The following is a 27992-nucleotide window of genomic DNA, read 5'->3' as shown; positions in this document are numbered from 1 at the left end:
CACCGTTTGCTGAACCAAACCGAAACCGGCTCGAAGGGTAGTGTCCCGGCTGCCAGCGTCAGGCCAGAATAGTAGTGTCGTTGCAGCTTCCGTGCAGCTTCCGTGAGATTTGGAAAATCGTGCGCGGCGACCTGTTTTGGGATCGTTTGCTCGATTGCTCGATCGCCGTTTCTGCTGCTAAAGTTTGCTAATACGCGAAACTCTCTCCTTTCCTCCCAAGAATAAAAATTACAACAACCAAAAAATACACTCCCCGTTCACTGCGTCGCCTTCTACAGTCGAGGTTTTTAACGGCCATTAGGCGAGATTTTAGAATTTATAGCTGCTCTGATTTTCTACCCCTTTCGCTTCCTCTTTCCCCTACTCCACCCCTGCACTCCCTTCTTACCATGCTAGACTCGTGTCTGTGTCTGTGTGTGTGTGTGTGTGTGTTTTGTGCATCATCAGTGACGAATTTACGCTCAAGTTGCAAAGTGCTCAAGCACGAACGACGGGATCCCTTGTGGCCGCGCGTGTGTCTGGTGGTGCCTGTGGTTTGCTTTTGCTCTGCGCTCATCTTTACAACACTCGTCCCGAAATAATCTGCAACGTCCGGGAATCGTATTAGTTTTTGCTGCCCCTCACTCTCTTCACATACACGCACAGGCGGGCGAGCGCGCGCGCCCGCACCCGCGTATCCTTTGCCCGTTCGTGTGCACCGTCCGATTTCGTCACCACGTTATCCAGCCGTTTGCCAACCATCGAATCAACGCGGTTGAACCAAACACATCCATTATGTGAACTCTCAGCCATGCCTACTATCAAACTGTTCCTGTCTCGGCTCGCTAACTTACCAATGCGCAAGTGAGCGATTTGAGCAAAGATCCCTGGCGCGCGCCAACAAACCGTTGCAGAGTGTGCAGGGTAGTGTGGTGTCTGGTAACGGTCAACTCTCAAGGACCGCAAACGAAAGATAACGGAAAAAACAGTGTGTTTATAAGCGTGTGTGTGTCTGTGTATGTATGTGTGTCTCGCTGTGTATGTGCGCGACAGAGGTTAAAATTTCTCAACTTGTTTTTCTTTTGACCCAATCGCTAGCTTCTGTTTTTCTTGCTCGTAAATGTTAAGTTCAAATTTGTTATTTTAAACCAAGGATTTGTTCGCTCTCGTTCTCGTACGATCGTGTATGTGTTTGTGTCGAGTTTTTTTTTTTCTTCTTTTTGCGGTGTATGTACATCCGTATCTACGTGCGCGTGCGTGTTTACCGTTTCAATGCCGTGACGATCGAGAAGGCAACAGGACTGATTTACGAAATGCAATGCAGCGCATATTAAGGACAACCTGAAGCTGCTGGTGCCGCGGCAAACGCTTGCCTCCAAAAAAGGAGTTTTTGAGCGATTGCTGCTCTTTCGCGCCCCCTCCATTCTGTCTTGCCGAGTTGAAAGTCTAGTGTGTTTTCGCTCCCCAAATTGCTCTCCAAAACACACACGTACACACGTACACCGCACACATTATTTATGTGTTTGTGTCTATGTGTGTGGTAGTATATTAGTACTATTGTGTGCGTCTTTGCCCTCTTCCTCTGTTGTCCATACAAACATAATCACACATACATAATAATAAAAAAGAAGGTCGCACTGATATGACCGATAAGCAGAAACATTTGCTTTCTGTCCACCTGCGCAGCACGCATCCCATTGTGCGTATCGGTGTAACGACCCGAACGGGAGCCGACACCCGATCGTTCGAGATAATGCGCCGTCTAGTGTGACCTAGAGCGAGGAAAATTCTGTATTTATGTAATCCATCCATCCCGAGGTGTTTGTGTATGTGTGTGTTTTATCTTCTTCTTCTTTTTTTTATTTTTTCATCCCATCAATAAAACACACACGCACCGGCCGCGAGCACAAATACACACTCACATACACAGACACACGCGCGCTGAGCGCATTTGACGCATATGTAGCGCATGCTGGTTGGCAGGCTGACTGGCGGATCGGTATCGGGGACCGGTGCGTGAGCTAATCCGGCTCAGTACGAAACGCTTCTATCCAGCAGCCACGCGTGTTTTTCGCCCTCTGTCAGTGAAGTTTTCGAACCCGCACGATACACGACGGATGAAGTAGAGCGTCGCGAGGGAGGGGGGAGGAGAGTAGAACGAATCATAGGCAAAGATAGCGCGCGCGTTCGGGTGTCACCGTGTCCCATGTGTGGCGAGTGAGGAAGGACGTACGTGATTTAAAAAAACCCAAGCGCCGAGAGTGAAAATAAAAGGATCGTGGGAAGCGGTGGGAGCGGGCCAAGGAAAAGCGAAAATAACACCTGTGCCAGACGTGTGTGTGTGTGTGCTTTACCGCGCTCCAAAAAGAAAAGAAAGAATAATCCCATTCATATTCGCCCAACATAGTACACCGAACTGTACCACTAATTCTCTTGTATGCATCTGTAAACGCGTTCAACCACACAGCAATTACAAAGCCTAGCGGTTTAGATATACTATAAAAATAGAAACTGAAGTGAATTTAGAAAGGCGGATTTGAATTCCAATTATGGCCGAAACGTATGAGGAGTACGAGGAGACGCACCATGTCACCAGAAAGTCCGTGACCACCTTCAAGATCGAGGAAGTAAGTAACAGGAAGCTGACGTTTGGCCTCCACCCTTCCCTCAACGCTTCCCGCTGCTCCCACCGCAAGCCTGCGCCGGCGTACCCCTCCCGCTTGGATGTGCTTTAATGCTGCCACGGCTGCTTACTTGCCGCTACCGCCTAGGTTGTTGCAAAAGTCACGATCCGCGCTTCGATTGCGCACTTTGCAACCGCTTCCAATACATTGTGTAGTATTTATTTTCAAACGCGCGCGCGTTTCCCTGCCCCGCTGAGTGTTTTATTTTATTTTCCTTTTCGGTTTTATTCGAGACACTCCCCCCTCCCCTCTTTCCTATTAACCTTCATCTTTCCCACAAAAACAACGGTTGGTTATTTCCCTCTGGTGTGCGCGAAACGTATCGTTCCTTGGGGTTTAAGTGCGCCTGTGTGTATATATTTTTTTATTATCACTTTGCGCTTTTAGTAGCGCTTTTCTCCGCCGGTTTGCTGTCGCGACCGGTGGTCGAGTATGCAGAGCCGACCGTGTTTCGCACGAGGAACTCCGCTCGTGTTGCAACGCGCGCAACTGGCACTTGTCCCAGGTTCGCGTCCCGACTTTGGCTCCCTCTCCTTGATACATCGCTTCTATCAAACACACACACACACACACACACACACACACACACACACACACACACACACATACACACAATTCTCTTCTGCCGCTTCCTTAATCTCCTTAACCCTTTCCTACTCTCTCCCTGCTGTGATCCAGTTTTTGCTGACTCTTTTGCGTCTTTCGCAACCTCTTTACTCGCATTTCTTCATACTCCTTCATCTATCTCGTTTGACACGAGCTTCTCATAACTAACTTTTCCCACATGTGTGCGTGTGTGTGTGTGTTCCTCTATCACAGCTGTTCTTTTTCGCTTCAGAAAAGTCAGCCAGGACGGCACACACCATAAAAAAGCAACCTACTTGTGCTTCAAATTTGACCGTTCCCCCTGTTGTTATTGTTGTTGTTGTACGCCTGCAACGCAGAGCAAAAATACAAAATCATCGAACCACACACCACTCCTCTTTAGCAGCGTAATGAGGTAGTGGCGTTAGCGCAGTTTGTCCCTTCGCCATCGCGCACAACTGTCGTTGTCGTCGTCGGTCGGCCGTTCTTTCACCACTCCTGTAGCTCGGCACAGAGCACTACACGGCACGGTTGTGTTTGCGTTTGGTGCGACGGGTTCTCACCACACAATAGGGGATAATGGTAGCACGCAACTCGCCGCCTCGCACACTACCCCCTCTACTTCTGGTGCTGGCGATCGTTCGCGGACGGGGAATGGGCTTCGGAGAGGGGCAGATACGCGCGCGCGGCAACACAGCGAACAAAACAACACAGGCTCGCGCTGGTGTGTTTGACTATTTTTAATTTTTTGATGCTACTGCCTGCTCACTCCCTGCTGCCCTGCTGCCTGTTAATGACGACCGGTGCGCCACGCTCCCTGCCGCACACACCGGCCGCAGCGATACGCGAGAGTTCACGCACGCACGAAACCGCACAGCACACACACACACACCCACACACGTACACATATTACCACGTGGTGACACGGCCAGCACACTGCCCCGATGGAGAGTCGGTTTCGATAGAATTGAAGGCAATAAAAAAAAAATCACTCCCTCCACACCCCCATCCAACACCTTCTTCCCTTTCTCCCTGCCTCTCTCTCTATCCCTGGCATCGTCCGCTTCTTGGAGGAATGGGAGTTTGCTGTGAGGGCAGGGCGACGCACATCCATGCGCAGATCGGGCGCAGCTTCTTTGCCAGCAGCAACAGCAGCAGCAGCGAGCCGTGTTTTTCTGTATTGGACTATTTGTTTTAAATATACCTTACCAGATTTAAATTTAGATAATACATCTTAAGCGTAACGAGCAAGCGAGCAGAGCGGTACGGCTCATAACCTCACAATATTTGTCCCCACACAGATGCACGCTCGCAACATGGCGGCGGTTGCGCTACAGCATCTTCCGCATCTGTCGCGCTGATCGTGCTACTATGTTCGTGTGTGTGTGTTTGTATGTTTTTTTTTTTTCATTCAACTACACTAAATAGTGTTTCCCATAAATTGGACCATAAGTTACCGGGTAAGGAATGGAGGAATTCATGTTTTTGTAGTTTTGTTGTTGGAAATTCAATGTACTTCCGCTATCTTCCGGTGCAAGTACATCTGGAAGCTCATTTGACCGAAACATAGACACTTTCTGAAGGGAAAGGGTCCTGCTGGACCCGTGCTGACCTCGCTGGGCCCCGCCGGGGGTTTGAAGTGTTGACACAATTCACTGACCAGGCAACGAAATACACAGCGCAGATAAACATAACCTCAGGTTCTCCTGCTGCTGGTTTGTTTTGGGAGGGGGAGAAACAAAAACAACAACCACGCAACAGACAGCGCCAGCCGCTCGTGCAGAAGGACAGATGGACAGAGCCATTTGCGCTTCATCTGTTGCGGTATCCGTGCTTCTGCTGAACCTTGTCGCACGTTTGAACACGGTCCTCCTGCTGGCCCTGATGGTGCCCCTGATGATGGATGAGCATCCCCGATACCCTGCTACAGCTCAGGCGTGTCTGCGTTTCTGTGTGTGTGTGTGTGTGTGTGTGTGTGTGTGTGTGTGTGTGTGTGTGTGTGTGTGTGTGTGTGTGTGTGTATGTGTGTGTGTGTGTGTGTGTGTGGGTGGGTGTACCGTACGGAGAAGAAATTCGATCGGCTCGGAACGCTCTCGCGCACCACCGCTAGTGGAAGTGGAATGGACCGTGCAAAGGTTGCGTGAAGGGAAGGGGGGATGATGGCACAAATCGCGGAAAGGTTGCGAGTGTTGCGCTCACCCGTGGTAGCGAAATGACGACAATGATGGTGGCCGACGACGGACAAGTTCAAAACCAGGGAGCCCTGGGATGTCCCTCCAATGTCAGGATGAGGGTGGTACCTGTAAAACAAAACAAAAAGAGATAGTCCATTAGCGGTGGTGGTTGTTTTGTGTTGTTGTTGACGTTTTTGGACTCGCGAAACCATGGCTTTCGTTGATTGATACAACCGCTGGGTTGATTGCGACCTGCTGCGAGCTGACTTTCAGAATCTGCTGAACGAGCTGCCTGGTTGCACGGAGACACCGTGGAGGAAGATGCAGGAAATAAGGGTGATTGGTGCTAATCCGAACCAACCGATCGAATGGGGAAACATTTCGCGGCGGAGTGGTCGTTAATTCGCGCCCGATGGGAAGATGCTTATGTAACCCTGCAGCAACACATGACGTACAGGCGGAACAGCTCGGTCCAATAGCTCCAGCTATTTCAGAGTGTGCGCGAGCGTGTGTGTGTGAATGTTGTTTCGCTGCATATGCTTCGCTAACTGCTCGCTAACTATCCACTAACTGCTCGCGCTAAATAGATAGACGTCTTTCGCTGAAATCCTATTTGACCAGCTTAGGTCCAAGCTCCCCTCCCTCTCTATCTCTCTATCACTCTCTGTCAATCTCTCTCTCTCTCTCTATCTCACTCTTTTTTATTACTTTTCCCACACACGTGGGCCACATGTTCTAACAGTTGTGTTTTTCAATCCCTTTTCCACGTGTTTAGGTAAGTTGTGCAGAGCAAACACTCGGCATCAATCAATTGACGGCTCCAAAAATCGAAGCAATGCAAAGTGCATAGCGCGAAAAACAAAACAAAAAACTCACTCCACAACCCTCCCCTAGAGCACATAGCCAAGAATTGGGCGACCGGTGCCCGAGCCGCGCCTATCAACAACAAAACCGGCATCGAGAGCACAACAATGACACAAAAGAATTAATCAATCAACGGGGCACCGACGAGCGTACAACAATGTCCTGTAGTGTGCGCCACGTACAGATAGTAACCAACATCATTCCAACCTCCCGATACCTCCAAACAGACCACAAACCCCTACCAAGCCACACAGTGGGGCCCCACACACACCCTTCGTGGTATACCACACACTCACAATCACACACACACACGGTCACATATATATTGTGTTCTTTATTTATTTTACTACCCGGGTTCCTGCATTTAGCTATTGCTGTAAAACGGCACACAAAACCCAGCGTGTACCAGTGGCTCCGCACCGCCTGGTGGCCATTATGTGACGCCATTGTGGGTATGCCATCTTGGCTTGCGACCTACGTACATACGTGTGTTGGCGAGATGTATCCAGCTATCTAATGGGGGCGTGGGGCATGGGACGATGCACGTTCTTGGTATTGGCGCTAGTCGTCCCCGTTCCAGTGTTGGGTGCCAGAGATGTAGTCGGCGGTTCCACGCCACTCCCACGGTAGAGACAAGTGGGCAAGTGCAATTCCTCTACCCGCGGCAGGCAGCAGTGAAAACACTTGAAGATGCGCTTCTCCTCCCTTGAGTAACCGCTTGCGGCTACCTCCAACGCAACAGCAAGTCTAACAGGGCGCCAGAGTTACTCAAGGCGAGTTCGGTTGCGCAGGGTCTCCTTCGAGACTCACGTGTACCCACTTCAGTAGGGCCTGTGGGACCTGCACGCGGGCGACGACTGTAGCTGTGTAAATAGAAAGTTGGTGTGTGCGTGTGGGTGTTTGTTGTTCTATTCCTGCATCTTTTAGTGTTTTTGCTTTAAGTATCTTGTGTTCTTTAGTATATCTGCCCCCTCCGTGTACAGAACAAGATGTTGTTTGTCTCCTTCTTAAACGCCACCACGTGTATGTAGCTTCTTCTTTGCGCCTTTCTTTCTTCTCTTTAGTATCTATACTTCCCTATGGTAGATTTACCGATGTTCCATTACAGTGCTGTTTTAACCCTATCTCCTGGTGAGCATGTTTGACTCTTTCGTAATATATTTCAAACCGTTATACATTCAACCCATTTAAACAGTCTTTTTACCACAAAAGCGAACAGAAATTCTTCATATCTTTTCCCTTGCTATCTTGATCATGCCAATTATAGGATTGGCTTTTGGTAAAATTGATCAAGTACAATCTTCAAAAACATTGGACAATCAGTTTTCCAATTTGAAAATCCTTTCATCTGATATCATCTCATTGTTACATAGCCCCATCAGCAGTGTGAAGATGTTGAATGTATGGTTTACTAACTATCCAGGAGTTTGCAAGCATCGTCCAGAAATCTGTTCTCTTTTTATATGCTTGAAACAACCATCTTTATTATAATCTAATTTTATTTTTTCTCATAAACAATGCAAGCCAATGTTTTATGTTTACTGCAATGTTTAATCATTGTACGAACATTGATTTGATGGTACATACCAATCCTCTCGTATAACGTAGTTTTTCACATAACAACCATGTGAAACGCTGAATACGAATTATGCTCATTGCAAGAGTATTGACCGCTTTATTATTTCTTTGTTTCTGGCAAACGCATTAAACTCTGGTCCGAGCTGTTGCGGATTAACTCGAGTGAAGGCCCTAAGCGGTCACACGTATGTCGACCTTTACGAAGTGTAGAGAGAGAAGTTGTATGAGGAATTGTTAATCAGAAAAGGATTGCTATTACTTGGGAGCGGGGAGTGGATTCCTTTTCTTGGGACACCACGCGACCGCTTAGTTTGCGTACTGCTTAATCCGGCTTCTTTGGTGGGTCAGGGCAGAACATTCAGTCACGGTAGTACTTGCACCATGTATAGACAACCCCAGCTCGCGTTCCCTTCATCTCTTCCCGAAAGGTCAATGTTGCCATTTCCGCTATTCTTAAAGGATGTCATTCAGTGCGCTACGCCGAAGTCAATCGTTCACCGGTCGTCTTGCCTCAGACTGAGTGACTCAGCATCGGACATCCAGCGCGCGCTACCTTCTTGGGTAGCAAACATCTTGGCGAGCGAGAAGAGAGAACGAGCGGCGTGACCTCCGAACTCCCCACCCCAGTGCGCTACGACTCGTTGCAAACGGCTGCTTACGAGAAAAGAAAAGGGCCTTACGGGTCCACCAGCGGATTCCCACGAATGCCCTTGCATCGTGTGGTGGAAATAATCGTGTCTTTTTATTGCCCTGTCTTTGTTACCCGTCCGGTGCGAATAATTTACCCATTAACAAGACACCCAATCCTGCCTAGCGTTCGCCGCTTTGTGCCGTGGTTTTTGGAGGTGATGAGTTTACGTTACACCTTTTATGACGATCTCGTTGCTTTCCTCTAGCATTTCGTCATCTTCATCTATAAATTAAATTTTAAAGCAAGAAGAAACAAAGAAAAATTCCCCTTGCGTTTCAAAACCTGCCGGAGATACAGCTAATGAAAATTTGATTTTGAAAATCTCAAACCGTTTCATAATCCGGAAATGCCACCGGAGCGCCGAACGCGACACCATAAACGGGCAGACGATTTTGACGGTTCGCCGCAACCAAACAACAAACAAGGACGCAGCGAGCGAGAGAGCAACACAAACAATCGCAACATTTGATTATGCTTGCAGTTTTCGCACGCTCTCCGCTGTTATCTCCCGAGTCCGTATCCGATTACCACCTGACGGCGCGCGTTACAGTGGCCACAGGAAACCAAAAGACACCACGCACATAATTGATTCCGCTGCATCCGTTTGCAGCGACACAAGCCTCCTCGGTCGAAAGCGAACCTTCGCGGCAAACAGAAAAAAATCTCGCTGGAAAACCGCTGGAAGGGGGCTCTTCGCTCCATCGATCGCTGCTCGAAGTACTGAACGTACGCGTGTAGTCTTGCAGGTTTGCGGGCTCTGCCCGGGGACGGGGCACCACAGTCTGTTGGCAAACGTCATTCGAAGCGTACGCGTGAAGCGAGAGCCGTCTCTGTCTCTGTGTTGCTCGAGTGCGTGTGTTTGTATGAGCGTTTGTGATTGTAATACATAAAGGGTGTATTGTGCGGGAAAGCGGGAGTGGAACTGGAACTGGCACTTGCGGGTGCGGTGTATTTGGTTAGGGTGAAGTCATCGGACAGCGGTGACCAGTCCTGGGCGCGTCCAGTGTGTGTGTCTGTGTATGTTTTTGTCGGCCCTCACCGTAGTTCAATTAACTTCAATCAAGACGAACATCCGTGTGTGCAGTTGTGTCTGCCGTTCTTTTGCGTGTATGTGTGTGTGACTCGCTAGTGTGTCCGACAATTGCTGCAAAACTATTGATTCCCTTTTGCCAGTAATTCGATTATGCGACAACAGATGCCGCAACCTTGACGGGAGCGGAACGCTTTCGGTAGCATACGAAAGTACCGTTTTAAGTTGCTCTATTAGTGCTACATAAAAATCAACATACACACACACGCGCTTATATATTCTCACACGTCAAAACACAGTACTTTCGGTCGGTTTGTAGTTTCGTTTGTTTCTTTTGTTAAGTACGTTACTGTTACGAAGAACGCGTCTGCTAGAAAGAGACGGAACGCATTTTCTTCTCACTGTTCTCCATGTGTGTGTCGTATATGTCTGTGTCTGTGTGTGTGTGTCTCTCTTTCTCTCTCGGTCTTGCTAACTCTTGCCGGATAAAACAGCATAAAAATCCCTATGCGAGCTAGCTGCTGTGCATTTCTTTCGCGATTATGCAGTTTCTCCGAAATAGATTTCATCTTAACCCCGATTTCCGGTAAAGGTTATTAAGCAAAATAAAACAAAACCAAAGATAAAAAAAAAACCGTCCAATTTTCCGCCAGTGAAAGTTCAGCCACTCGCGGCACACAGGCACACACACTCACCCCGTGGTTTGATAAGAAAGTAGCGCAAATAGGCGCCCCGAGGCTTCGAGCAGTGTAAAAGCCATCGCGAAACGTTGGCTAGCGTTTGATTAGATTTTTTTATGTGTGTTTCTTCGCTTGATAAGGGAAGCGCATCTCAGCTCCCTTCTCGAATTATCCATCCCACCGGGGTAAAGTCTTGGGCCAAAGGCGCTGTTCCCCGCCGCTTTCTTGATGACCTTCTCAGTCTCTAATACAGTTTTATAATGATTGGCCGCCGATCCTGCATTTCATTTTTCGTTTTTTTTCTTTTTTATTCCAAAATTTTCGTAAAAACAAAATGATTATCAAAATAGAAGTACCCGCGCCCGTTCTACGTTACCGTGTCCCACCCGTTCCTCTTGCTGTGTGTGTGAATTTTTGTGATTTTTTTTTAGTCTGCACATTGTAACCGGGTCGCGCACGTGAAAAAAGAAGAGTAGCGCCGTGATAATAATTAGGGAAGAACAAGAGAGCAAGAGGGAGAGAGAGGAGAGAGAAAAAATTACATATAGCTAAGTGTCAGAATTGAGAACTAAACGCCCAAAAATTAGTGCCGAGGAAGGTAATCCTCCCAACAAAAAAAAACTAGCAAAAGCCAAGGAAAACAAATCGAACAAAGTACGCAAAAGCTCTGCCCGAGGGTGTGTTCTTTTGTTGCAAAAAGTTTGAGAAGACTAGCAAAGCCTTTACCCCTCCCACCCCCCTCTCCACACCAAACACACACGCGCGCGCCCTCGCCAGTGTGTGTGTGTGTTTGCCCGTGTGTGCGTGCGTGTGAGTCAACTGCGTTACCTACTTCTTACCCTTTCTCCTTCACTTCTTACTTAGAGCAAAAACATGGTAAGCTTTCAACCGTAATCATAATTTTCCACCCATTCCTCCCATCTTCCTCTCTGTTTTTATTTTCCTCGCGCACTCAATCATGCCTTCCAATTTATGTTTTGTGACCTCCCGCTTCCCCAATCCCGTGCCGAGAGGCACCACCCATCCACTGCCCACCCCAAACTCTGTTTTCTTCCAGCCCCGAGACCATATGAAACGAAAAAAACAGACACGTGTTTTGTATTGTGTGTGTGTGTGTGTGTGTGTGTGTGCGTATGTGTGTATGTGTCTGGCTGTGTACATATGGAATGATGATGTTGTTTTACTATCTGTTGTGTGTGTGTGTGTGTGTGTGTATGTGTGTGTGTATGTTTTTCTTTCTAATTTTCCAACGAACAACGACAGCAACAGCATGTGCAACTGCAAGCTGCACCCGCATCACACCCATCCCTTCCCCACCAAGCCTGTTGCGAACCGATCATGTTGTGTGTATGTGTTTGCACTAACGGATTTATTCCACTCACATAACCTGGGTGCGGGAAGGGGAGTTGTTGTTGGGGCCTTTTTTTGTGTGTTTGTGTTCTTGTTTCACTCCTGATCGATCGTTTGTGTTTGCACTCTCCGTTTTTTCATCTTGGCTCGGCTTTGCCATGCATAGGCCATCTCTGTAACGCACAGGGTTTTCCAAGTCAGTTTCGAACTGTAAGCATTGTTATTCACCGCGTGCAAGATGTTAATCCACATCGATCTGACACGTCAAATTCGTCCTAATAATTTTTAATTTCTTCAACATGATTTTCAACACTTCAACGGTCGGTTGCTATCGTTGTTTCACCGGAGTTTGAAACCGGATCTCATCACCCGTTGACGGGGGGAAGTGTTGAAAATCATGCTGAAGAAATTATAAATCATGATGATGGAAATTAACAACCAGAGTCATATGGAAAAACCTCTTGCACGCGGTGAAAAACGATGTTTACAGTTTGAAAGTGGCTTGGAAAACCCTGTAATGTATCACCAATGTCGCTACCACTCCCACTGGGCTGTGGCTAGTAGAAGGGAATGGGACGAGGGCTTTCGAACAGCTAAGGGGCTTGGGTAAACGTGCGATTTTATGTTTACCATCAACACTTGACTTGCATGGGCTGTTAGGGAGCTATGAGAACAAGGAAAAGCCAATTCCTCACCCAAGTGGAAGGGGCCCAACCAACGCCCTATTACGCCTTGGATGGAAATTAAAACAACATTTGTTCGAAATGGGCTCTTTGATCACATCGAGGTTTCTTACGTGACAGTTGTCTGGTTGCGGGTAACTTTTTGTTTTGGGGGCAGGGAAAAGTCACGTCCCTTACAATAAATCACGAACCACAGATACTTGCTGGAGGCTGGCATTTAGCGATGGAATTCGCTTTTGGAAATTAAAAAAACAAAAAACAAAAAACAGATACATGAATAAACAATGCCAATGTCTCTCTTTCGCTTTGAAAAAAGTAAAATTCATTGAAATACATTCCTCTTAGAGTTCGTCATGAATAGAAACGACCCTTTGCTTTTTATTGTGGATCTCTCATGGTCTTAACATAAAGGCTTGATGCCGCTGCAATTGAACCCTCGAATCAAGCAGTGTGGCCATCTTTTGCGCGACGACACCATTTGTTGCTCGCAAGTTTACTGTTACCGTGCCGTGAACCACTTCTGCATGGAACCTTGACTGCAAAGCCCGCTAGAGGAGCGCACAAAGCAATATCCGTTCCTCTCAAAGGCACACACACTTACGCCGCCAATACGCGAGTTCCTCTGTCCTCATTTACATCCCGCCCAGTTGGAAAAAAGGGTCGCAGAGAAGGGGGAGAGGGGGCCCACAAAGTAAAAGGATTCAGCGTAGATCGTGACAAACCCAGATGTAGAGCGTGCTGTGTATACGAGGGTGAGATCATTCCATGGCTCTTGGATTACTCCGCAAGCACATGCTGAACGCCGCGTACCACCGTAACCGTTCCCTGTGAAGCTAGTTAATACCTCCAGCGCTAGAAGGGGGTTGTGGGGCACGGGGTGCCATCATGAATTGTGAAGCATGAAGCAATAAAACGTGGCTACCGCTGCAACTGACGCTGGAATGATGCAAAGAAGAGGGTTCCGCTGACCGCTTCTTCAATTAACTGGAGGGAGCATGATGCATAAAATTGCCCGCGGGGTAGCGGTAGAGGAGTCACATTTGCAGAGGGGCCTCGCTTATACCGCAGCCTTAAGAAGCGGGCTAGTGGGAAGGCGAGCGATTCATTTAATTATGCTGCACCAAGAAGCGGGAGCCGTGCTGGGGGAAAGCAGGCCACCGGCGTTATGTTATTTCTATCTGTCATAACTTCCCACTCTACACCTAATACACGCATACACACACATCACACACATTACTCACACAGTTGTGCTACTCCCTGTCACTTGTGCTAATCACGAGCCGTGCGTTGTGCTCACGCGTAAGAGCAAGAGAAAGAGAGAGAGAGCGAGAGAGAGAACGAGAATTGCATTTGTGATTTTTAGCCTGCTCTTCTGTTACCAATCGACCAATCGACGACGTATGACGTGACCACACTCCGTGGCTGGCGCCAGCACATACTTTACCCTCCCTTCCTCTCCCCCACCAACGCCCGTTCACCTTCCACACAATTCACCCACTGCACCCCTTTTACGGAAGGGGCCGGGCTGTATATGTTCCACACATTATGTTTTGTATTACCATTTGTGCTGATCGTAGCCATTTCGGGCCGTTTGCCGACACCAACTAATTCTTCTCCATCGTTTTGGTTTTCGTATGCATTCTCCCCCTCCTACCCCGGCATGATGTCATCGACCAGACGTCGTCGTCGACCACCACCAAAACCATCACGACACCGGCCAAACTGTACGGCAAGGATGTCGGCGCGTACGACGATATCGATGTGGACGAGCTGCTCGCCCAGCTGTCGCCGGAGGAGATCACCATGCTCGCCAAGGAGGTCGATCCGGATGTAAGTGCATCATGGCTGCTCTGCCAAAAAATGAAAAAATCCCGTAACGCTATCCCGCTAATGAACGCTTCGCTCCGCTTCTTCCTCCAGGATTCGTTTCTGCCGCCCAGCCAGCGTACCAACTACGAGTGTGATAAGGCACCGACCGGGCCGCTCGATCGCAAGAAGCTGATCGACCATATTAACAAGCAGGCGCTGGAAACGCCGGACCGCCCGGAGCTGGAACCGTTTGTGCCGGGCGTCGTGCGTGGCAAAAAGGTGCGTAGCCGCTCAATCGGCGACGAAGAAGGTCGGAAGGTCGTGGGACGCTCTTTTCACATTCATCTGCTTTTTTCTTCCTCTTCTTTTTGTTTAATTTAGTGGATACCACCACCGCAAGCGGCGAAGCTGCAGGCGGCCGACGAGCAGATCGCAATCGATCTCGGCGACGAGTACGAGCAGGCGTTGTCCGATGCGACGCAGGAGGAGATCATCGATCTGGCCGCCATCCTTGGCTTCCACTCGATGATGAACCAGGACCAGTATCACGCCTCGCTGCTCAACAAGGGCCAGCCGGTCGGGCTCGGCTGGGACGGCATCACCAAGTCGGCCATACCGAAGATCTTCCCGGCCGAGGCGCCGAACACGACCGATCCGGAGGAAACGATCCAGCGCATCAAGAGTGACGACAGCAAGCTGGTGGAGGTGAACCTAAACAACATCAAGGTATGGATTGGGGGAAGGATTTCTGCAGGGGAGCTCCACCGTCCAGTGCACTGTATGGTACTTACCGTTGCTCCCCTTTTAGACCATCTCGGACGAGCAGTTCGATAAGCTGTTCGAGGCGCTCAAGTCGAACACACACCTTGAGGTGCTGTCGCTCACGAACGTTGGGCTGACCGACCGTACCGCGCTAATGTTGGCTGCCGCGCTCGAACAGAATCACGCCCTGCGGGTGCTGAACGTTGAGACGAACTTCATCAGCCCGACGGTGATCGTGACGCTGGTCAAGAGCCTCCTAACGCAGATGACGATCGAGGAGTTCCGTGCCTCGAACCAGGTATTTTGAGCTTGCATTATGTGTTTCTGTTGTGGTTTTGTCTTTCCTGTACTTTTTTCGCCCTCTTCGCGCCTACACACTTCCGGCCCGAATGTGGAATTACATCTAAATATTTTTCGTTTGTTTCCGACCGACCCCCACCACCGATCCTCAACTGCGCCAATCAATCTGCAATCGATCAACGTCTCTCTATCAACCGACACCGGGCACCGGCAACATCGACAATCAATCGTAACTGCTCGCAGCGATCGCAAGTGTTCGGCAACAAGATCGAGATGGAGATTACCGAGCTGGTCGAAAAGAATACCACCCTGCTGCGGCTGGGTTTGCATTTGGAGTTCAACGATGCCCGGCATCGGGTAGCCGCCCATCTGCAGCGCAACATCGACAGAAGTGAGTATGCTCTGGCAGATACTGCCACCGGTTGCTCTCCCCTCTAGTTTAGCCCACACTTCGGTGGTGCGCGTCTACCGTTTCTATGCGTGGTTTGGTGCAGGTGATCGACGGAAAAAGGCACGGAGTGCAGGAGGCTCACTCCTGCCAAGTGCCATTTTTTATGGATTCATTTAATACGCATTGCAAACCGCTTCGATTGATCCCATATTGCTACGGTGATTTGGGCACCTCGGGTTGCGGTGGTGTCGTTGGAAACCTTTGTCCCCCTGTTTAGCCAATCGGTAGTCGCACGGCCTTAACCGTTCACTGTTGATCTTGATCTTCTTTTTACGCATCGCTTACCTGCCCCGACGCGCCCGTTAGACGATCCGGAACACTGCCACCCGATACCGTACTATCGGTTTCTGCACGTACCGGTACCGACCGAACCAGTGCCAACGAAACGCACCTGGGAAGAGCTTCCTTAGCGGTGTGACCACTGTGAATTGGGCCTCTCCGCGGTTTTCGCTTTGATCGAGTCTTTTAGTTCGTTTCCAGTAGCTTTAGACGTCCACCGTAGTAGCTCTTCGGGACAGGATTTTCCACTCTCGCCCATCCTCGCTCTCTCTCTCTCTCTCTGTTATGCTCTTGATTGAACTCTTCTCAAATCAACGATTGAAGCCAGGTTCGTGCGATGTTGAAACTACATCTGTTGAATGTCTTTCGGTCGCTAACAACATTCGAACCCTTAGAGTCGTTCTTGGGCATATTGTGTCATCTTCGTGTCTCTAATGGCGATACAATGTTTTGCATGGCTAACATACAGGTGACCTCGTTCGCTCGTTGAAGCAATTTTTTTTTGTGTCCACCAGGCGATTTCCTCTCTGTTTCTGACATCTTTCTGTACCGCCTTGCTGTCTCTAATGGTTCTGCGTGTTTGTTTGACTGTATCCTGCACGATTGAATCGGATGAAGTTGTTTCTATATGTTGATGTAACTCCACATTACATCCATATTACCACGATCCGAGCAACCCCCTCCAGATTACACTCGCCGCACAAAGTAGAGTTTTATCCAGTGTTGCAAAACGTCACTGTCAATGTCATAAAAAATCTGACTAAAACAAAATCCATGTCAGCGTCAAGAACTCATTTGTGATAATCAGAGGTCGATACTCAAAACGATTGGTGAAGGCATGCTTCGTGACATTTTTGCGACCAATTCTTGATCAGTCAAAATTTCATGACTTTTATTGTGACTAGTTCAGAAAAATGTCACTGACATAGACATGAAAACTTCCGGCTGAAACAAAATAATGTTAGCGTCACGAGCTCTACTGTGATGATCAGAGGTGAGTCTCAAACAGTTGTTACGATCATACTTGATGACGTTTTCAGTCGGTGATCATCGCGACAGTCATGGGAGATATATGCGGTGCGTGCGAGTGGTGCCAAGAAACAAAATGAGTATGTATTCTCGCTCTGTTTGACCCGACAGGCCATCAAACCAAACAGAGCGAGAAACCATGCTCATTTTGCTGCTTGGGACCACACGCCTAGTATATTCTAAGCATGTCGTGTTTATCACCGACAGAAAATATCGTGTCCGAGTGAGTTACCAAGAGTTGGACGCCAGACAAAATGTCACCAAGCATGTGATTGATCCACCAACTGTTTGAGTCTCACCTCTGATCATCTCAGTTGTGTACGTATGCTGATTTGAGCTTCGTTTCAGTCATGAGTAAGTGTTGGTGACTGAAACATTGGCATTTGGCAGCATTGATCACAGCCAGAAAACGTCATGATAATGCTTGCGCCGGCATTAAGCTCAGCTTGTCAGTCAGAATAACGCGTTCGGCATGTCATGACGCACTTTCATTGAGTATCAGTAATCAAGCTATGACGGATATGTTCATTGTTTTCATTGGTGAATATCTCGTGATGCTCATGGCATTTTGCAGCACTGGTTTTATCTTCTATCTGTATATGTGTCATTTTATTGTCTGTTTATTTCTCAAATTGCTCCTTCGTCCTTCACTCCAACTTATCTTTTAAATCCATCTCTACAATTGCACCCTCCCCTCATCTGATGTCTCGCGTTCGCACAGTGCTCAGTTTCAAGTTTCCTTATCGTTTTGTTACGTGATGGTAATACCTCGCCTCAATCCTCAATCCGGTTCGCGTGCGTACTAGCGCAGAGACTACTCTGCTCTTGCCGTTTTGTTACCCTTTATTTCTTTCTATTAAATCTGTTGTTACTTCTGTTTTAACTAAAACAAACTCTCTGTCTCTCGCGTTCAACCATTCTCCCCCTTTTTCCCCCTCTTTCCCACCCATTTTTGCCCCATCTCTCATTGTGACTCGCCACTCATTGTGGTACTCTGGACCTCTCGCAACACAAAAAAAAAACTACTACCAAACATACACATACAAAACACACGCACACTTTGAATATCGCTCACAAAATCAAATCTGCTCGAAAATCTCCCACTCTCATTCTACATCCTTCTTCAACCCGCCATCCCTCACTCCTCCATCCCTACCCATCAACTGTCCCCGCACCATGCCCCCCCCCCCCCATCAGTTCGAGTCGACAAGCGTGACGGGCGCTCGTCCCGCGGCAGCTACTATCGGCCGGTTCGCATCGAGGAGGAGCTCGCCGAAATGTCGGACGTCGAGGAGGAACCGGAGGAGGAGGAGGAGGAGCCGGAAGTCGAGGTGCCGCCCGCCGACTACGACGTCGAGGAGGATCCGGACAACGTGGTGATCCGTCCACCACCATCCGACGACGAAGATATGTAAATTTCTCACACCCTCCCGCTCTCCCTCCCCCCCTTCTCAACCCTTCTTCCAACCTGAGCATAATTCTGTGGAGGGAACAAAAATGCAAAATAAGCCCGAACGCGCACACATCAACTAAGTGCTCCTTGCACAAACGCCGCCGCCGCCAAGCCAGCCAGCCAGCCAGCCAGCCAGCCAGCCTAACTGTCCCCCAATATCTCATGCATTACGCCCTCTCTCTCTCTTTCTTTCCGTCTCTATCGCTCTTCTTCTCTTCACGCGTTGCGCCTATGCCGTGTGCCAACTAAAACTGTACTAAGGGTAGCCACTTATGTTCTTTTTTTTTAATTGAGATGACGCTGCTGTCATAACGATGATGATAATGATGGAGCTATATTTCCTAATAGAGAGAGAAAAGTCTTTTTTCACAAATGAGTGTGTGTGTGTCTGTGTTCTCTTACTTTCTACCCGTTAACTATCACAAGTCCCTTTGACGCCTGTACCTAATCAATTACTTCCTGCCGTCTACTAGCTGCACACGTGGCATACTACTAGTACGGGACGGCCATTGATGTAAATAGCACATAATGATCAAACAAAGCACCTACACACATGCTCATTGGGTTTGACGACATGTAGACTGCTTCGGTATTCATTGTGATGTAGAGATGTTTTTGATGATGTAGGTTTTGCTTTCAATTTGTCTTGGTTGTTTGAATTTTTGAAACTGTACGATCTAGTGAGTATTTTAGTTAGGAATTTCTGTTTTTTAATCTTCAATTCATTTTGCATCGTATGAGTAGGGATGATAAAATCTAATTGTTATGGAAACGTGTAAGTTCTGATATGTAACTCATTTTTGTTTTTTTTTCCTTGTGTACTTGTGTGCCTTTTATCGCTGGCCTGCTGTTTGTACTTCATTTCAATCAAGCCACAGTCGCCCCGCTTTTTCTTACTACTGTTTTAGCTACATACGAAAGTGCATTGTCTGTTTCACATTCACATCCATCCTATTGTTGTTGTTTTTCTTTTTTATGTTGCTAATTTTTATTCGATTCCGATGCCCCAATGTTACTGGCGTGTACTTTACGCTGTTGAATGTGCATGCTTAGTTACATTTCCGGCATAATATCCACCCGTTAGGAGCATCTTCCTTTCCACAAAACCTTCGACTCCGCGTTGCTCACCCAACCCAATACCCAATATCAACCCAATTGCTCACTATACCCCCTCGCTCCTGCCCAACGTTCCTTAACAGGGCGATAAACACATATACAGATAGAACCCAGCCCCAAAGTGATCGGTCAAACACATTCGTCTACCTGTACCAAACATTGCACATTCTCCTGTAGCATCCCGTTCGGATCGAGATTCTTCCTTACCGAGAACGGTGTCTGTGTGTATTGTTCTCTTCTGTTCAGGATACGCTTACAGAGAAGATCCCACCAACTGTTTTTACTCTTATTTTACGTCTTATTTCCTCCACTGTCGATACCTTTACATGATACCGGGACATTACTGCATCCCTACACCTCCCACTACTATTTCTCCGATCTAATTCCAATCCCCTGCGTACTGCAGCGTGTACGAGTCTAGCCACATCAACATACCCCACATCAGCACTGCACACGACAGCAGGTACTACTGTAGCGATCTCTCAACACCTTTTTCCCCAGAGTTCAACCCATCATATCAGAGTTATGTTTGGACACTGTGTGCTTCTGTAACTGTGTATCTCTCTCTCTCTCTCGCTCTTACCCTATCTGCATTATCGTTTAGATAGACCGTTCTGCCGTCCGTTCTAGTCATACACCGGCATACGTTGCATTTTAGATGGCAGTTCAAGCTAATCGAAACATTATTCACCACGCTGTCTTCGAGATGCCGTTGAACTGTGTAAACCTCGTTCGTTGTTAAATATTTTACAACCAGCACTCGTTGGCACTATTGGCTTTCATCCACACCACAATAAGCACGAACATTAAACACATAGCCCTAGGCTCCACTATCACATCTCCGGTGTGTGTGTGGAGCGGAATACGTTGTTGTGAACGTACTGTGTTAACGTTATGGATGAGTGGAAGAATATATTAGGTTAATACATAGACGCATTTGACACTTACGCACATCAGTCCTTTCCTCCCCCTTCCTCATTTGTTATTAACATCTCTTTCTGGTGGTCCATTCACATCGTCTGTAGCAATAAAATGTACATTGTTAAATACTGTAAACTCTTAGATGGAGCGCTTTTAAGCTCATTTGAATGTTATGACAGCAATCTGTTTGTAATTATTTTATTTATTTGGTTAAATTTGAGTTTGAGATAGTGCAATATATTAAGTTTAATGTTTTCCTTACTGTAACGCATGCGATTATTTCGATACAATCATCGTAGAGTAAAGATAAGACCTAGCTCATAAAACAAATATTTCCACTCATGCTAGTGTGAATGAGCAGACAAGATTGCAAACACGTGTAAATCCTGTACCCGAACTATCCGAGAATCTACTACAAGTCGCCAATGAGAACAGCCCAGTAGAACTTCTCCTTCGTCCCCTCCCTTTTCCACACCCTTTTCCATTACGGACATATCACGCACTTGGATAGGATGTGCCCAAACGTCTGTATATTAATTTTTGACTTATTTTACATTTATGTTTTCTATGTAGCGTGTGTGGGTTTGTTCGTTCGTGTTCTTTTTATTTTATTTTATTTGTATATTTTTTTGTTTCACCCTTCTTCCCTACTTCCAGTAAGAAAAAATCTCTCACAGCGGCTGCAGTTTAGATTTTTTCAAAACATGCATAGGAAACAAACAACCATGATACAGTGAGAGACCACGCGTGCGCGGCCTTTTTTGCCACACGTTATCCCGGGCTGATGCGATCATCTCGCTGCGCTCGTCGTCTGACCTCTTCCCCCTTCATGCAACACTCTTCACGACCTGTTACTACTACTACTATTAGCAACACCATCACTTCTACTACTACTACTACCTATTTACTCAGCAGAACAGCCACAAAAGAAAAGATAGGGAAAGGTTTGCTAAAAGCAGCCTTCGTCTCATCTACTGCAGTTACTGTAAAGGCAGAAAGTTGGTTAATGAATCTTGCTTAAATCGTTATTGCGCCGAAACCGAACAAACAATTGCAATTGCCAAAGCAAACAAACAAACAATTTACATCTCCCTGCGCTACCCTGCCCTAGTGAGGCAAGCGAATGAGCAAGAGAGTGAACGTACTAGTTAACTTAATCCAGAGATAGAAAAAGAGAGAGAGAGAGAGAAAAAAAATTCAGCCGTCACTTTTGACAGCTCGGTGTGCCTGTGTGCATAAAGTGTATAAACAAAAAAAAAAACGACGATTGGTCGCGTCCCCTCGCCTTGATCGTTTGTTGTAAAAGCAGATAAATCGAGAGGAGATTATCTTGATGGAGGTATACTATGATTGCTGCTCAATTTGATAACGCCTCTAATTGTGTTTACTTTTTTAATTCACTTGTTCTGTGGTTCTTTATTTTCTTCCTCTGGATAATACTATTAAAACACCCAACGTTTTTTTTTTCTCAAATCACCTTTTAATACATTTCCTACATGTTAGCCACTTCCTATTGATTTTCTCTACTATTCTCGCTCTTGTTGCTATTTAAAATATATTAATGCTATTCTGGTCCTTTCTTGTCGGTTCTTCCCTAAAAAGTAAGGGACAGTCAATGCGACCAGGAGCTTTAAGTGTTTTAACTTGTTTGTTGCCCTTAAACCGTTCAAAAGCAAAGAACGTACCTAATGTGACACTATGTGCTAAGCTCTGATTTTCTCTAAACTTTGTGCTGTTTAGTGTATCGACACATATCTGTTTGCATGTTGTTGTTGTTGTTTTTTATTGTTGTTCAAAGTAGTTTAATGGTTATGTGTTATATTTAGACCATCACTGCTAAACCAAAGCACATACACATACTTGCCAGCACCACACTACATTATCCACCTAAACTCCTGATGGCGTCGTGAACCTTCCAATGCGTATCATCTTCCTGTTCGTGGAACACAGTCACGCCTCGCTAATCCGTTCGCCCATTGCTGTTTTGTTCGCTCATCCGACACCATCTGCTGCATTATGTTTTCCCTTCTTCCCACCCACTACTATCTGACCTCGTCGTATCTATTTTCACCTTAATTATTCACCGAATGCTGCCGTCATCAAGCTCCCGTTTTTCATATACCAACCCGTTTTTCTTTCAGTGCAGCTCGTTTTCCCGCGAGGATAATCAACTCTTGCGGCTCTTTGTTGCGTTATTTTATTGATTTTATTCCACAAAAAAAAAATCATCCTGATTGGTGTCCGTTTGTTCCCTGTATGCTTTGTCGTTCTACAATCTCGTTTGTTTGTTTTTTTTTTTTAATATCTGCGTTTTAGAGCTTGTGTTTTGTTTTCGTATTTCGTTTGATTATTCCACTTCCCTACTACTTAATCGTTTTTTTTATACCTAAAACAAAAACTTATATTCCCTTGACTACCAACCAACCCTCCCTTTTTTGAGTTTTTGTCTATTTTCTACGCTCTATAATTGAGACATATTTATATTAATTTTTTTTCTTCTTTTTCATTCTTATTTTATCGCTTCCCGTGCCCGGTAAACATCGTTTTCCGTCGTCAATGTATCTCCGCACCCCTGGCACACAAACGTTCCACGGCGCTTTATGTTATGTCCTCTATCTCTTGTTTTCACTGTATCCATCTCCGTTTCTGTCACTTTGCTCTTCGTGGGACACATCTGTGCAGCTCGAAGATCACACTATAAGATAGCAAAGAATGTAATTTAGAAAGGCAGAAAGAAGGGAAGGATGCGTTGTTGGTAGCATACGATTTAGCAAGCATACATACCTACTGAAAAGAAATTGTAAAGGTTTCCGAAAGCAATTCAATCGTTACTGGTTTTATTTCTCACTGTTCTTTTCCAATTTCAAACACCATAAGCATCAGCATCATTTACAAATTTACAAATCAGTTTTTGGCAGGGGGCAAATTGTGTGAAAAATTTGTGTACATTTGACATACGATTCTAAAGTATAAATAATCCCAAGCTCTATCTATATAACTCTGTTTGTTTTGCGATGGGCAAACCATTGCTTGAGCTTGTTCGTTTCTCTATTATTCGATTATCTGAGCTATTTGTCTTAATTTGCCCCTAAAGTACATTGTAATCATTCTCCTATAATCATTTGTTGACTGTTTGCTAATCGAATAAAAGAGTAAGAAGCTGAAAGAGAGATTAGCACGAAACAGAAGTAGATAAAAGAAGAAATATATCATACTATACAAAGAAATTAAAAAAAAACAAAAACTTATTAGCTTCATCATTAGGGGAAGAGTATAAGAACAGGACAAGAAAAGGTCACCGTTATATATTTCGCATCACCTAAACTGGTAAAGATAGTTCCTGGCTGAGCATGCAGATTTTTGAACAATTTTTCCGTTTAAAATTTTTAATCTTTACATTTGGTTTTTGAAAGTTTATGTTATGTAACATTGTGGAAGAAATTTTAAACAAACCATTTTTATCATATAGCGTAAAGGAAACTGTACCAAGGAGTGAGACAGTCGATTGCTTTTTTTCTTCGTTTTAACACTTTATTTTTTTTGGAAATTATGTATAGATAGTTTAGTAGCTGACGTCCTCTGGTGTTTTTGCTCACCAATGTATAGTGCTTCATTGAATTGTTGTACCAATAATACTCATCTCACACATACTCACATGCCCGGCTACTACACATATACGCACAAGGCAAGGATCGAGTTGGTGTGGCCGAAGTAGAGCGAGTTGTTGAGGGATAGATTAAAAAAAAAAGTCAATCAAAACAAAACAAAAAAGTAGCAACGAAACACGTAGGCTTTTAGTGCTCAACTGACACCTGTCAGACCCCGGTGTGTGGGTGTTGTAGTAAAGGAATCGCTTCATTTCCTGCAGCTCCTGATCAACCCTTTCCGCCAACACTGGGCTGTCGACGTTTGACACTGCAGACAGCAACCGGCAAACTTTTTATAGACAACGTTTGACGCGAACACATCACACGCGATCGCGTACAATTTTGTGGGGTTCGTCTACGTTTTGTACTTTTGTTTTCTTTCCTCCACCTGTCTGCCTACCTATTCTTTTGTGCTAAACGCTCACGCTTACCCCTATGTATACATGTATGTATAGCGTTGAATATATTATACTGCATCTAGAGTTGAAATTCAATTAAAAGTGAGCATTAAACGAGGAACCCACTCGAGCGAGGAATGTGTATTGAGGGCGATCCCATGTCGGGCTGTTCGGGGTAATGCTGGGTTCTTCGATTGTTGGTGTGCACTTTCCTCGCGACCCAAACGATAGAGAGCAAAGTACAGCCGCTGGAGACACGTGTGCAGGAACGGGGATACAGACTGTGCGCTTCGCAGCGTTTGGAAGCAGTGTTCAGTGTTCGCTAATTAGAATAATCGGCATACGGGAACCTGCCTGCTCCCCTCCATCATCCTCCCCCCCCCCCTCTCTCTCTCTCTCTCTCTCTCTTTCGCTAAGCGGCCTCGCTTCTCGGTGTGGTAACTTTTCTTAGTAGACAACGCGGGCAACTCCTTCCTATTGTCGGAAATTGTAGAAGACCTTCCCCACAGCAGATCCGTTTGCGAGGTGCGTCCGGAGCCGGTGCCCGTAATCCGTAGGAATCAGCAGCACACTATTCGCAGCCGCCATTGTGTACGACGGGTTTAGTTTTCCTTTATTCTATGATCTGCTGTTCTTTCATCCGTTTGCTCTAATCGTTTGTGTTTGTGTGTGTGTTGCAAACTACTGATAAGACTAAAACTGAATTAATTGCTGCCGATTTAACGAATCACCCTTTCAATGCAAAAAAGTAGTTCTGTACGTGTGCGGGCAACTTCTGCACATGCGTTCTCAACATGATTTTTGACAGCACTTTTACTTATTCACGATATCTCCGGTGCCGCTAGTGTTCAATCGAACGTGAATGATCGGAATTCAAGATTTGTCGAAAATCATCTTGACGGAATGAAGTAACGTGCTGATGCTACATAACTAGCTGAATTGCTATAGAAGAATGTATTTTCGGCATTAACCCACCTAAACTAAAAAAAAATACTACTACCACCTTAACCGTGTTGTACGATACTTACATGAGTAGTTATGTTTGATTGCAGTGCATCCTTCACGTACAAAAAACCGCCAAAAAACTGACAGCTTTCCAGAAAGATTAATATCTCCTTGACGCATGTTTCAACTCTCCCATAGTTACTATTGAACAAGTTACGAGTTCGTTGGACACATCTTTATGATATTTAGCAACTGCAACGTAGATTTTTTCCTCGACTGATATTTAAAAAATAATAATCACAAACAAGAACAAGAGTATGTGCAATGCTAGCTCGAAAATTCTCTTTAACACGCAACATAAGTCATCCCCCAACCCTGCCGATGTGTTTGTGGCGTACGCATGGCCAACATAACGTTCGTTTGAAACGTTTGCGTTTGCATACACTAATTGGCTAGCTCGCTGTCGACCGCCTAAAACCGTCTAATCTTTTCTTCCGTCTGCTTCCTCTCCTCTCCAGTACGCCAGGCACGTCTGACCCAGAACAAGTAAGCTCACCGAAGCCGAGACGACCTCACGCGACCCAGCCAAATGGACCCCCAGAAACAACGCGTGGCAACCTAAAGGACGAGAATTACCTGTGAGAATTTACCTACCAACGCTACCTGCAGGCTTTTTCTTCGATTCTGGACGATACGGTTTGGCTACATTAGGCTTTCGAGGACTGGGCGCCAAACATCAGCAAAAAAAAAAAAAAAAACAAAAAACAAAACAAAACCTCTCGTCTATGGGGTCTGTCTGCCACGCCATTTCCACGGCGCTCAGTGTCCACGATGAAGATCCTTGCCCGGGGAGAGTGTCGGTCTGTCTCTGTCAGGGAAATTAGGGCTCAACTGCTTTCGTGTGGATTGAGAACACACCAATTTTTTATTTTCTTTTTTTAATTACTACATAAACGCATACCCTGGTAGCTCTTGTACCGTGCGTTACATCTGCACCGTCAACAAATAGGGAATGAGCGGGTAATGGTGCAGCAAACTACCAAGGAATTCAAGGAATTATGACGATGTTTCGTTGAATATGGTTTTAAAATATGACAAATTGAGTTGTTTTTATGGCAAACCGCCAATCAAACTGACACAAAGTATTATATTTTGTATTCTTCTTTTTAATTGCAAATTTGTCTCTTTGCCGTTCATTTTAATTCATTTACTAATTTTCCTGGCCAACTTGTTCAATTTTTTAGCACTGGTTTTGTATGGTATTGAATGGTATCTTTACACAAAAGCTCATCCACAAACTCATTGCGGTCCTTTTGTCGCGGAAGCATTTGCCTCTGTGTCGCTTTGCATTAGCCTTTAAGAAAGGGGAGGAAGAAAAAACAAACATGCGCACCAACACATCACATCATGTGAGATTAGAACCAACGGTCCATCACGATGGCTTAGGATCGCTTTGCTTTCGCTTTGTTTTGGGATGGCTTGCTTAAAACAAAAACAAAAAAAGAAAGAAGAATAAAATATCGACGAAAATTGTTCAAAATACCGATTTACAATCAGTTGCACGGTGGACAGTTTTCGGTGTCGCATAGCTGAGGAAGAACATGAGGAAGCACTAGGGAGCAAACCACCGCCCAGTTCGCCCTCGAAAAGCCGAATAAAACGACCCATTATTATTACCAAATCTGTTTGCGAGGGTAGTTGGAAAACACGTTGCAATAATTAGCGACCCCCGCCACAACCATGCACCCGGGGAACTAGCAATGGCGCGGATTCTTATTTTACTATTATTTATACGGTAAGCAAACTGTGTTTCGATTCGCTTGCGCGAGAATGAGAGAGGGAAGAGTGGCAAACAGGATGGATATGAATTGAAGGAAGTTAAATCCTCCCCCCCCCCCCCTCCCCCGCCCTTTCTCGCTACCAATCGTGAAACGTTTTAAATTATTCACTATCGAATGTTTATGGTAAAAAGAAGCAAAATATAAAATGTAAGCCAAAACTCCAACCGCTCCTCAGCTTGTTACACCTGTGTTTTATTTTATGCATGAGAAATAGTTTTACGCACTGGTTACGCAAATTTGCGCTATACGTTCGCTATCGGTGTAAAATAAGCTAATGTCAGTTGAATGAAAATAAAAGTGGATAAACGGAACCATGGCCAAAATGAATGGTGGTTCGCTACTCTCTCGTAATTGCTTAAGTAAGCAAAACGGCATATTTAGACCGTTCGTTTTGATTGATTAAAGATAATAATAAAGGCAAGAGTTTTGACGTTTACGAAACGATTCATCTGTAGTGGTTGCCATTAGGAGAAGAGTCGCATGGAAATTTGTTGTATATGGATTAGAATTAGAAAAATAAAAATTTAAGGCGGTCCCGTAGTACAGTCATCAGCTTGCACGGCTTAACAACGTGCCTGCCGTGGGTCCAAGCCTAGAATCGACCGAACCCCGAAGCAAGGACTGACTATTCGGCTGCGTGGTACTGAATAAGGCCCGTGTCTGTGCTCCATCGGATGCGATTTTATCGGAAGGCCTGTCAAAATTTTATATGGGATTTGACAGATAACGTCGGACGTGCGATT

At 46.0% G+C, this 27992-nt stretch overlaps 1 protein-coding gene across 21 annotated transcripts; it reads left to right on the top strand.

Moving 5' to 3' along the window:
- The first annotated feature begins 10 nt into the window (after positions 1–10).
- Positions 11–27407, top strand: LOC121599637 (tropomodulin). 21 transcript variants are annotated; one of them, XM_041927634.1, is made up of 12 exons: positions 11–102; positions 2447–2606; positions 11130–11141; positions 13976–14128; positions 14219–14386; positions 14489–14833; positions 14916–15167; positions 15413–15560; positions 18126–18339; positions 21076–21757; positions 23101–25054; positions 25927–27407. In XM_041927634.1, the coding sequence occupies exons 2-10, from the start codon at positions 2529–2531 to the stop codon at positions 21107–21109; spliced, it is 1404 nt and encodes a 467-aa protein (XP_041783568.1). In that variant the 5' UTR covers positions 11–102; positions 2447–2528; the 3' UTR covers positions 21110–21757; positions 23101–25054; positions 25927–27407. The 21 variants fall into 21 exon arrangements, with proteins under 21 accessions (XP_041783568.1, XP_041783541.1, XP_041783551.1 ...); XM_041927607.1 differs by having other exon boundaries at positions 44–283; XM_041927617.1 differs by having other exon boundaries at positions 44–283; positions 2387–2606.
- Positions 27408–27992: the final 585 nt, after the last annotated feature.

This window comes from Anopheles merus, chromosome X (genome assembly GCF_017562075.2).
Source record: "Anopheles merus strain MAF chromosome X, AmerM5.1, whole genome shotgun sequence".
Taxonomy (NCBI): domain Eukaryota; kingdom Metazoa; phylum Arthropoda; class Insecta; order Diptera; family Culicidae; genus Anopheles; species Anopheles merus.
The sequence above is the reverse complement of the archived record's forward strand: the minus strand, read 5'-3'. Positions and strand labels throughout refer to the sequence as shown.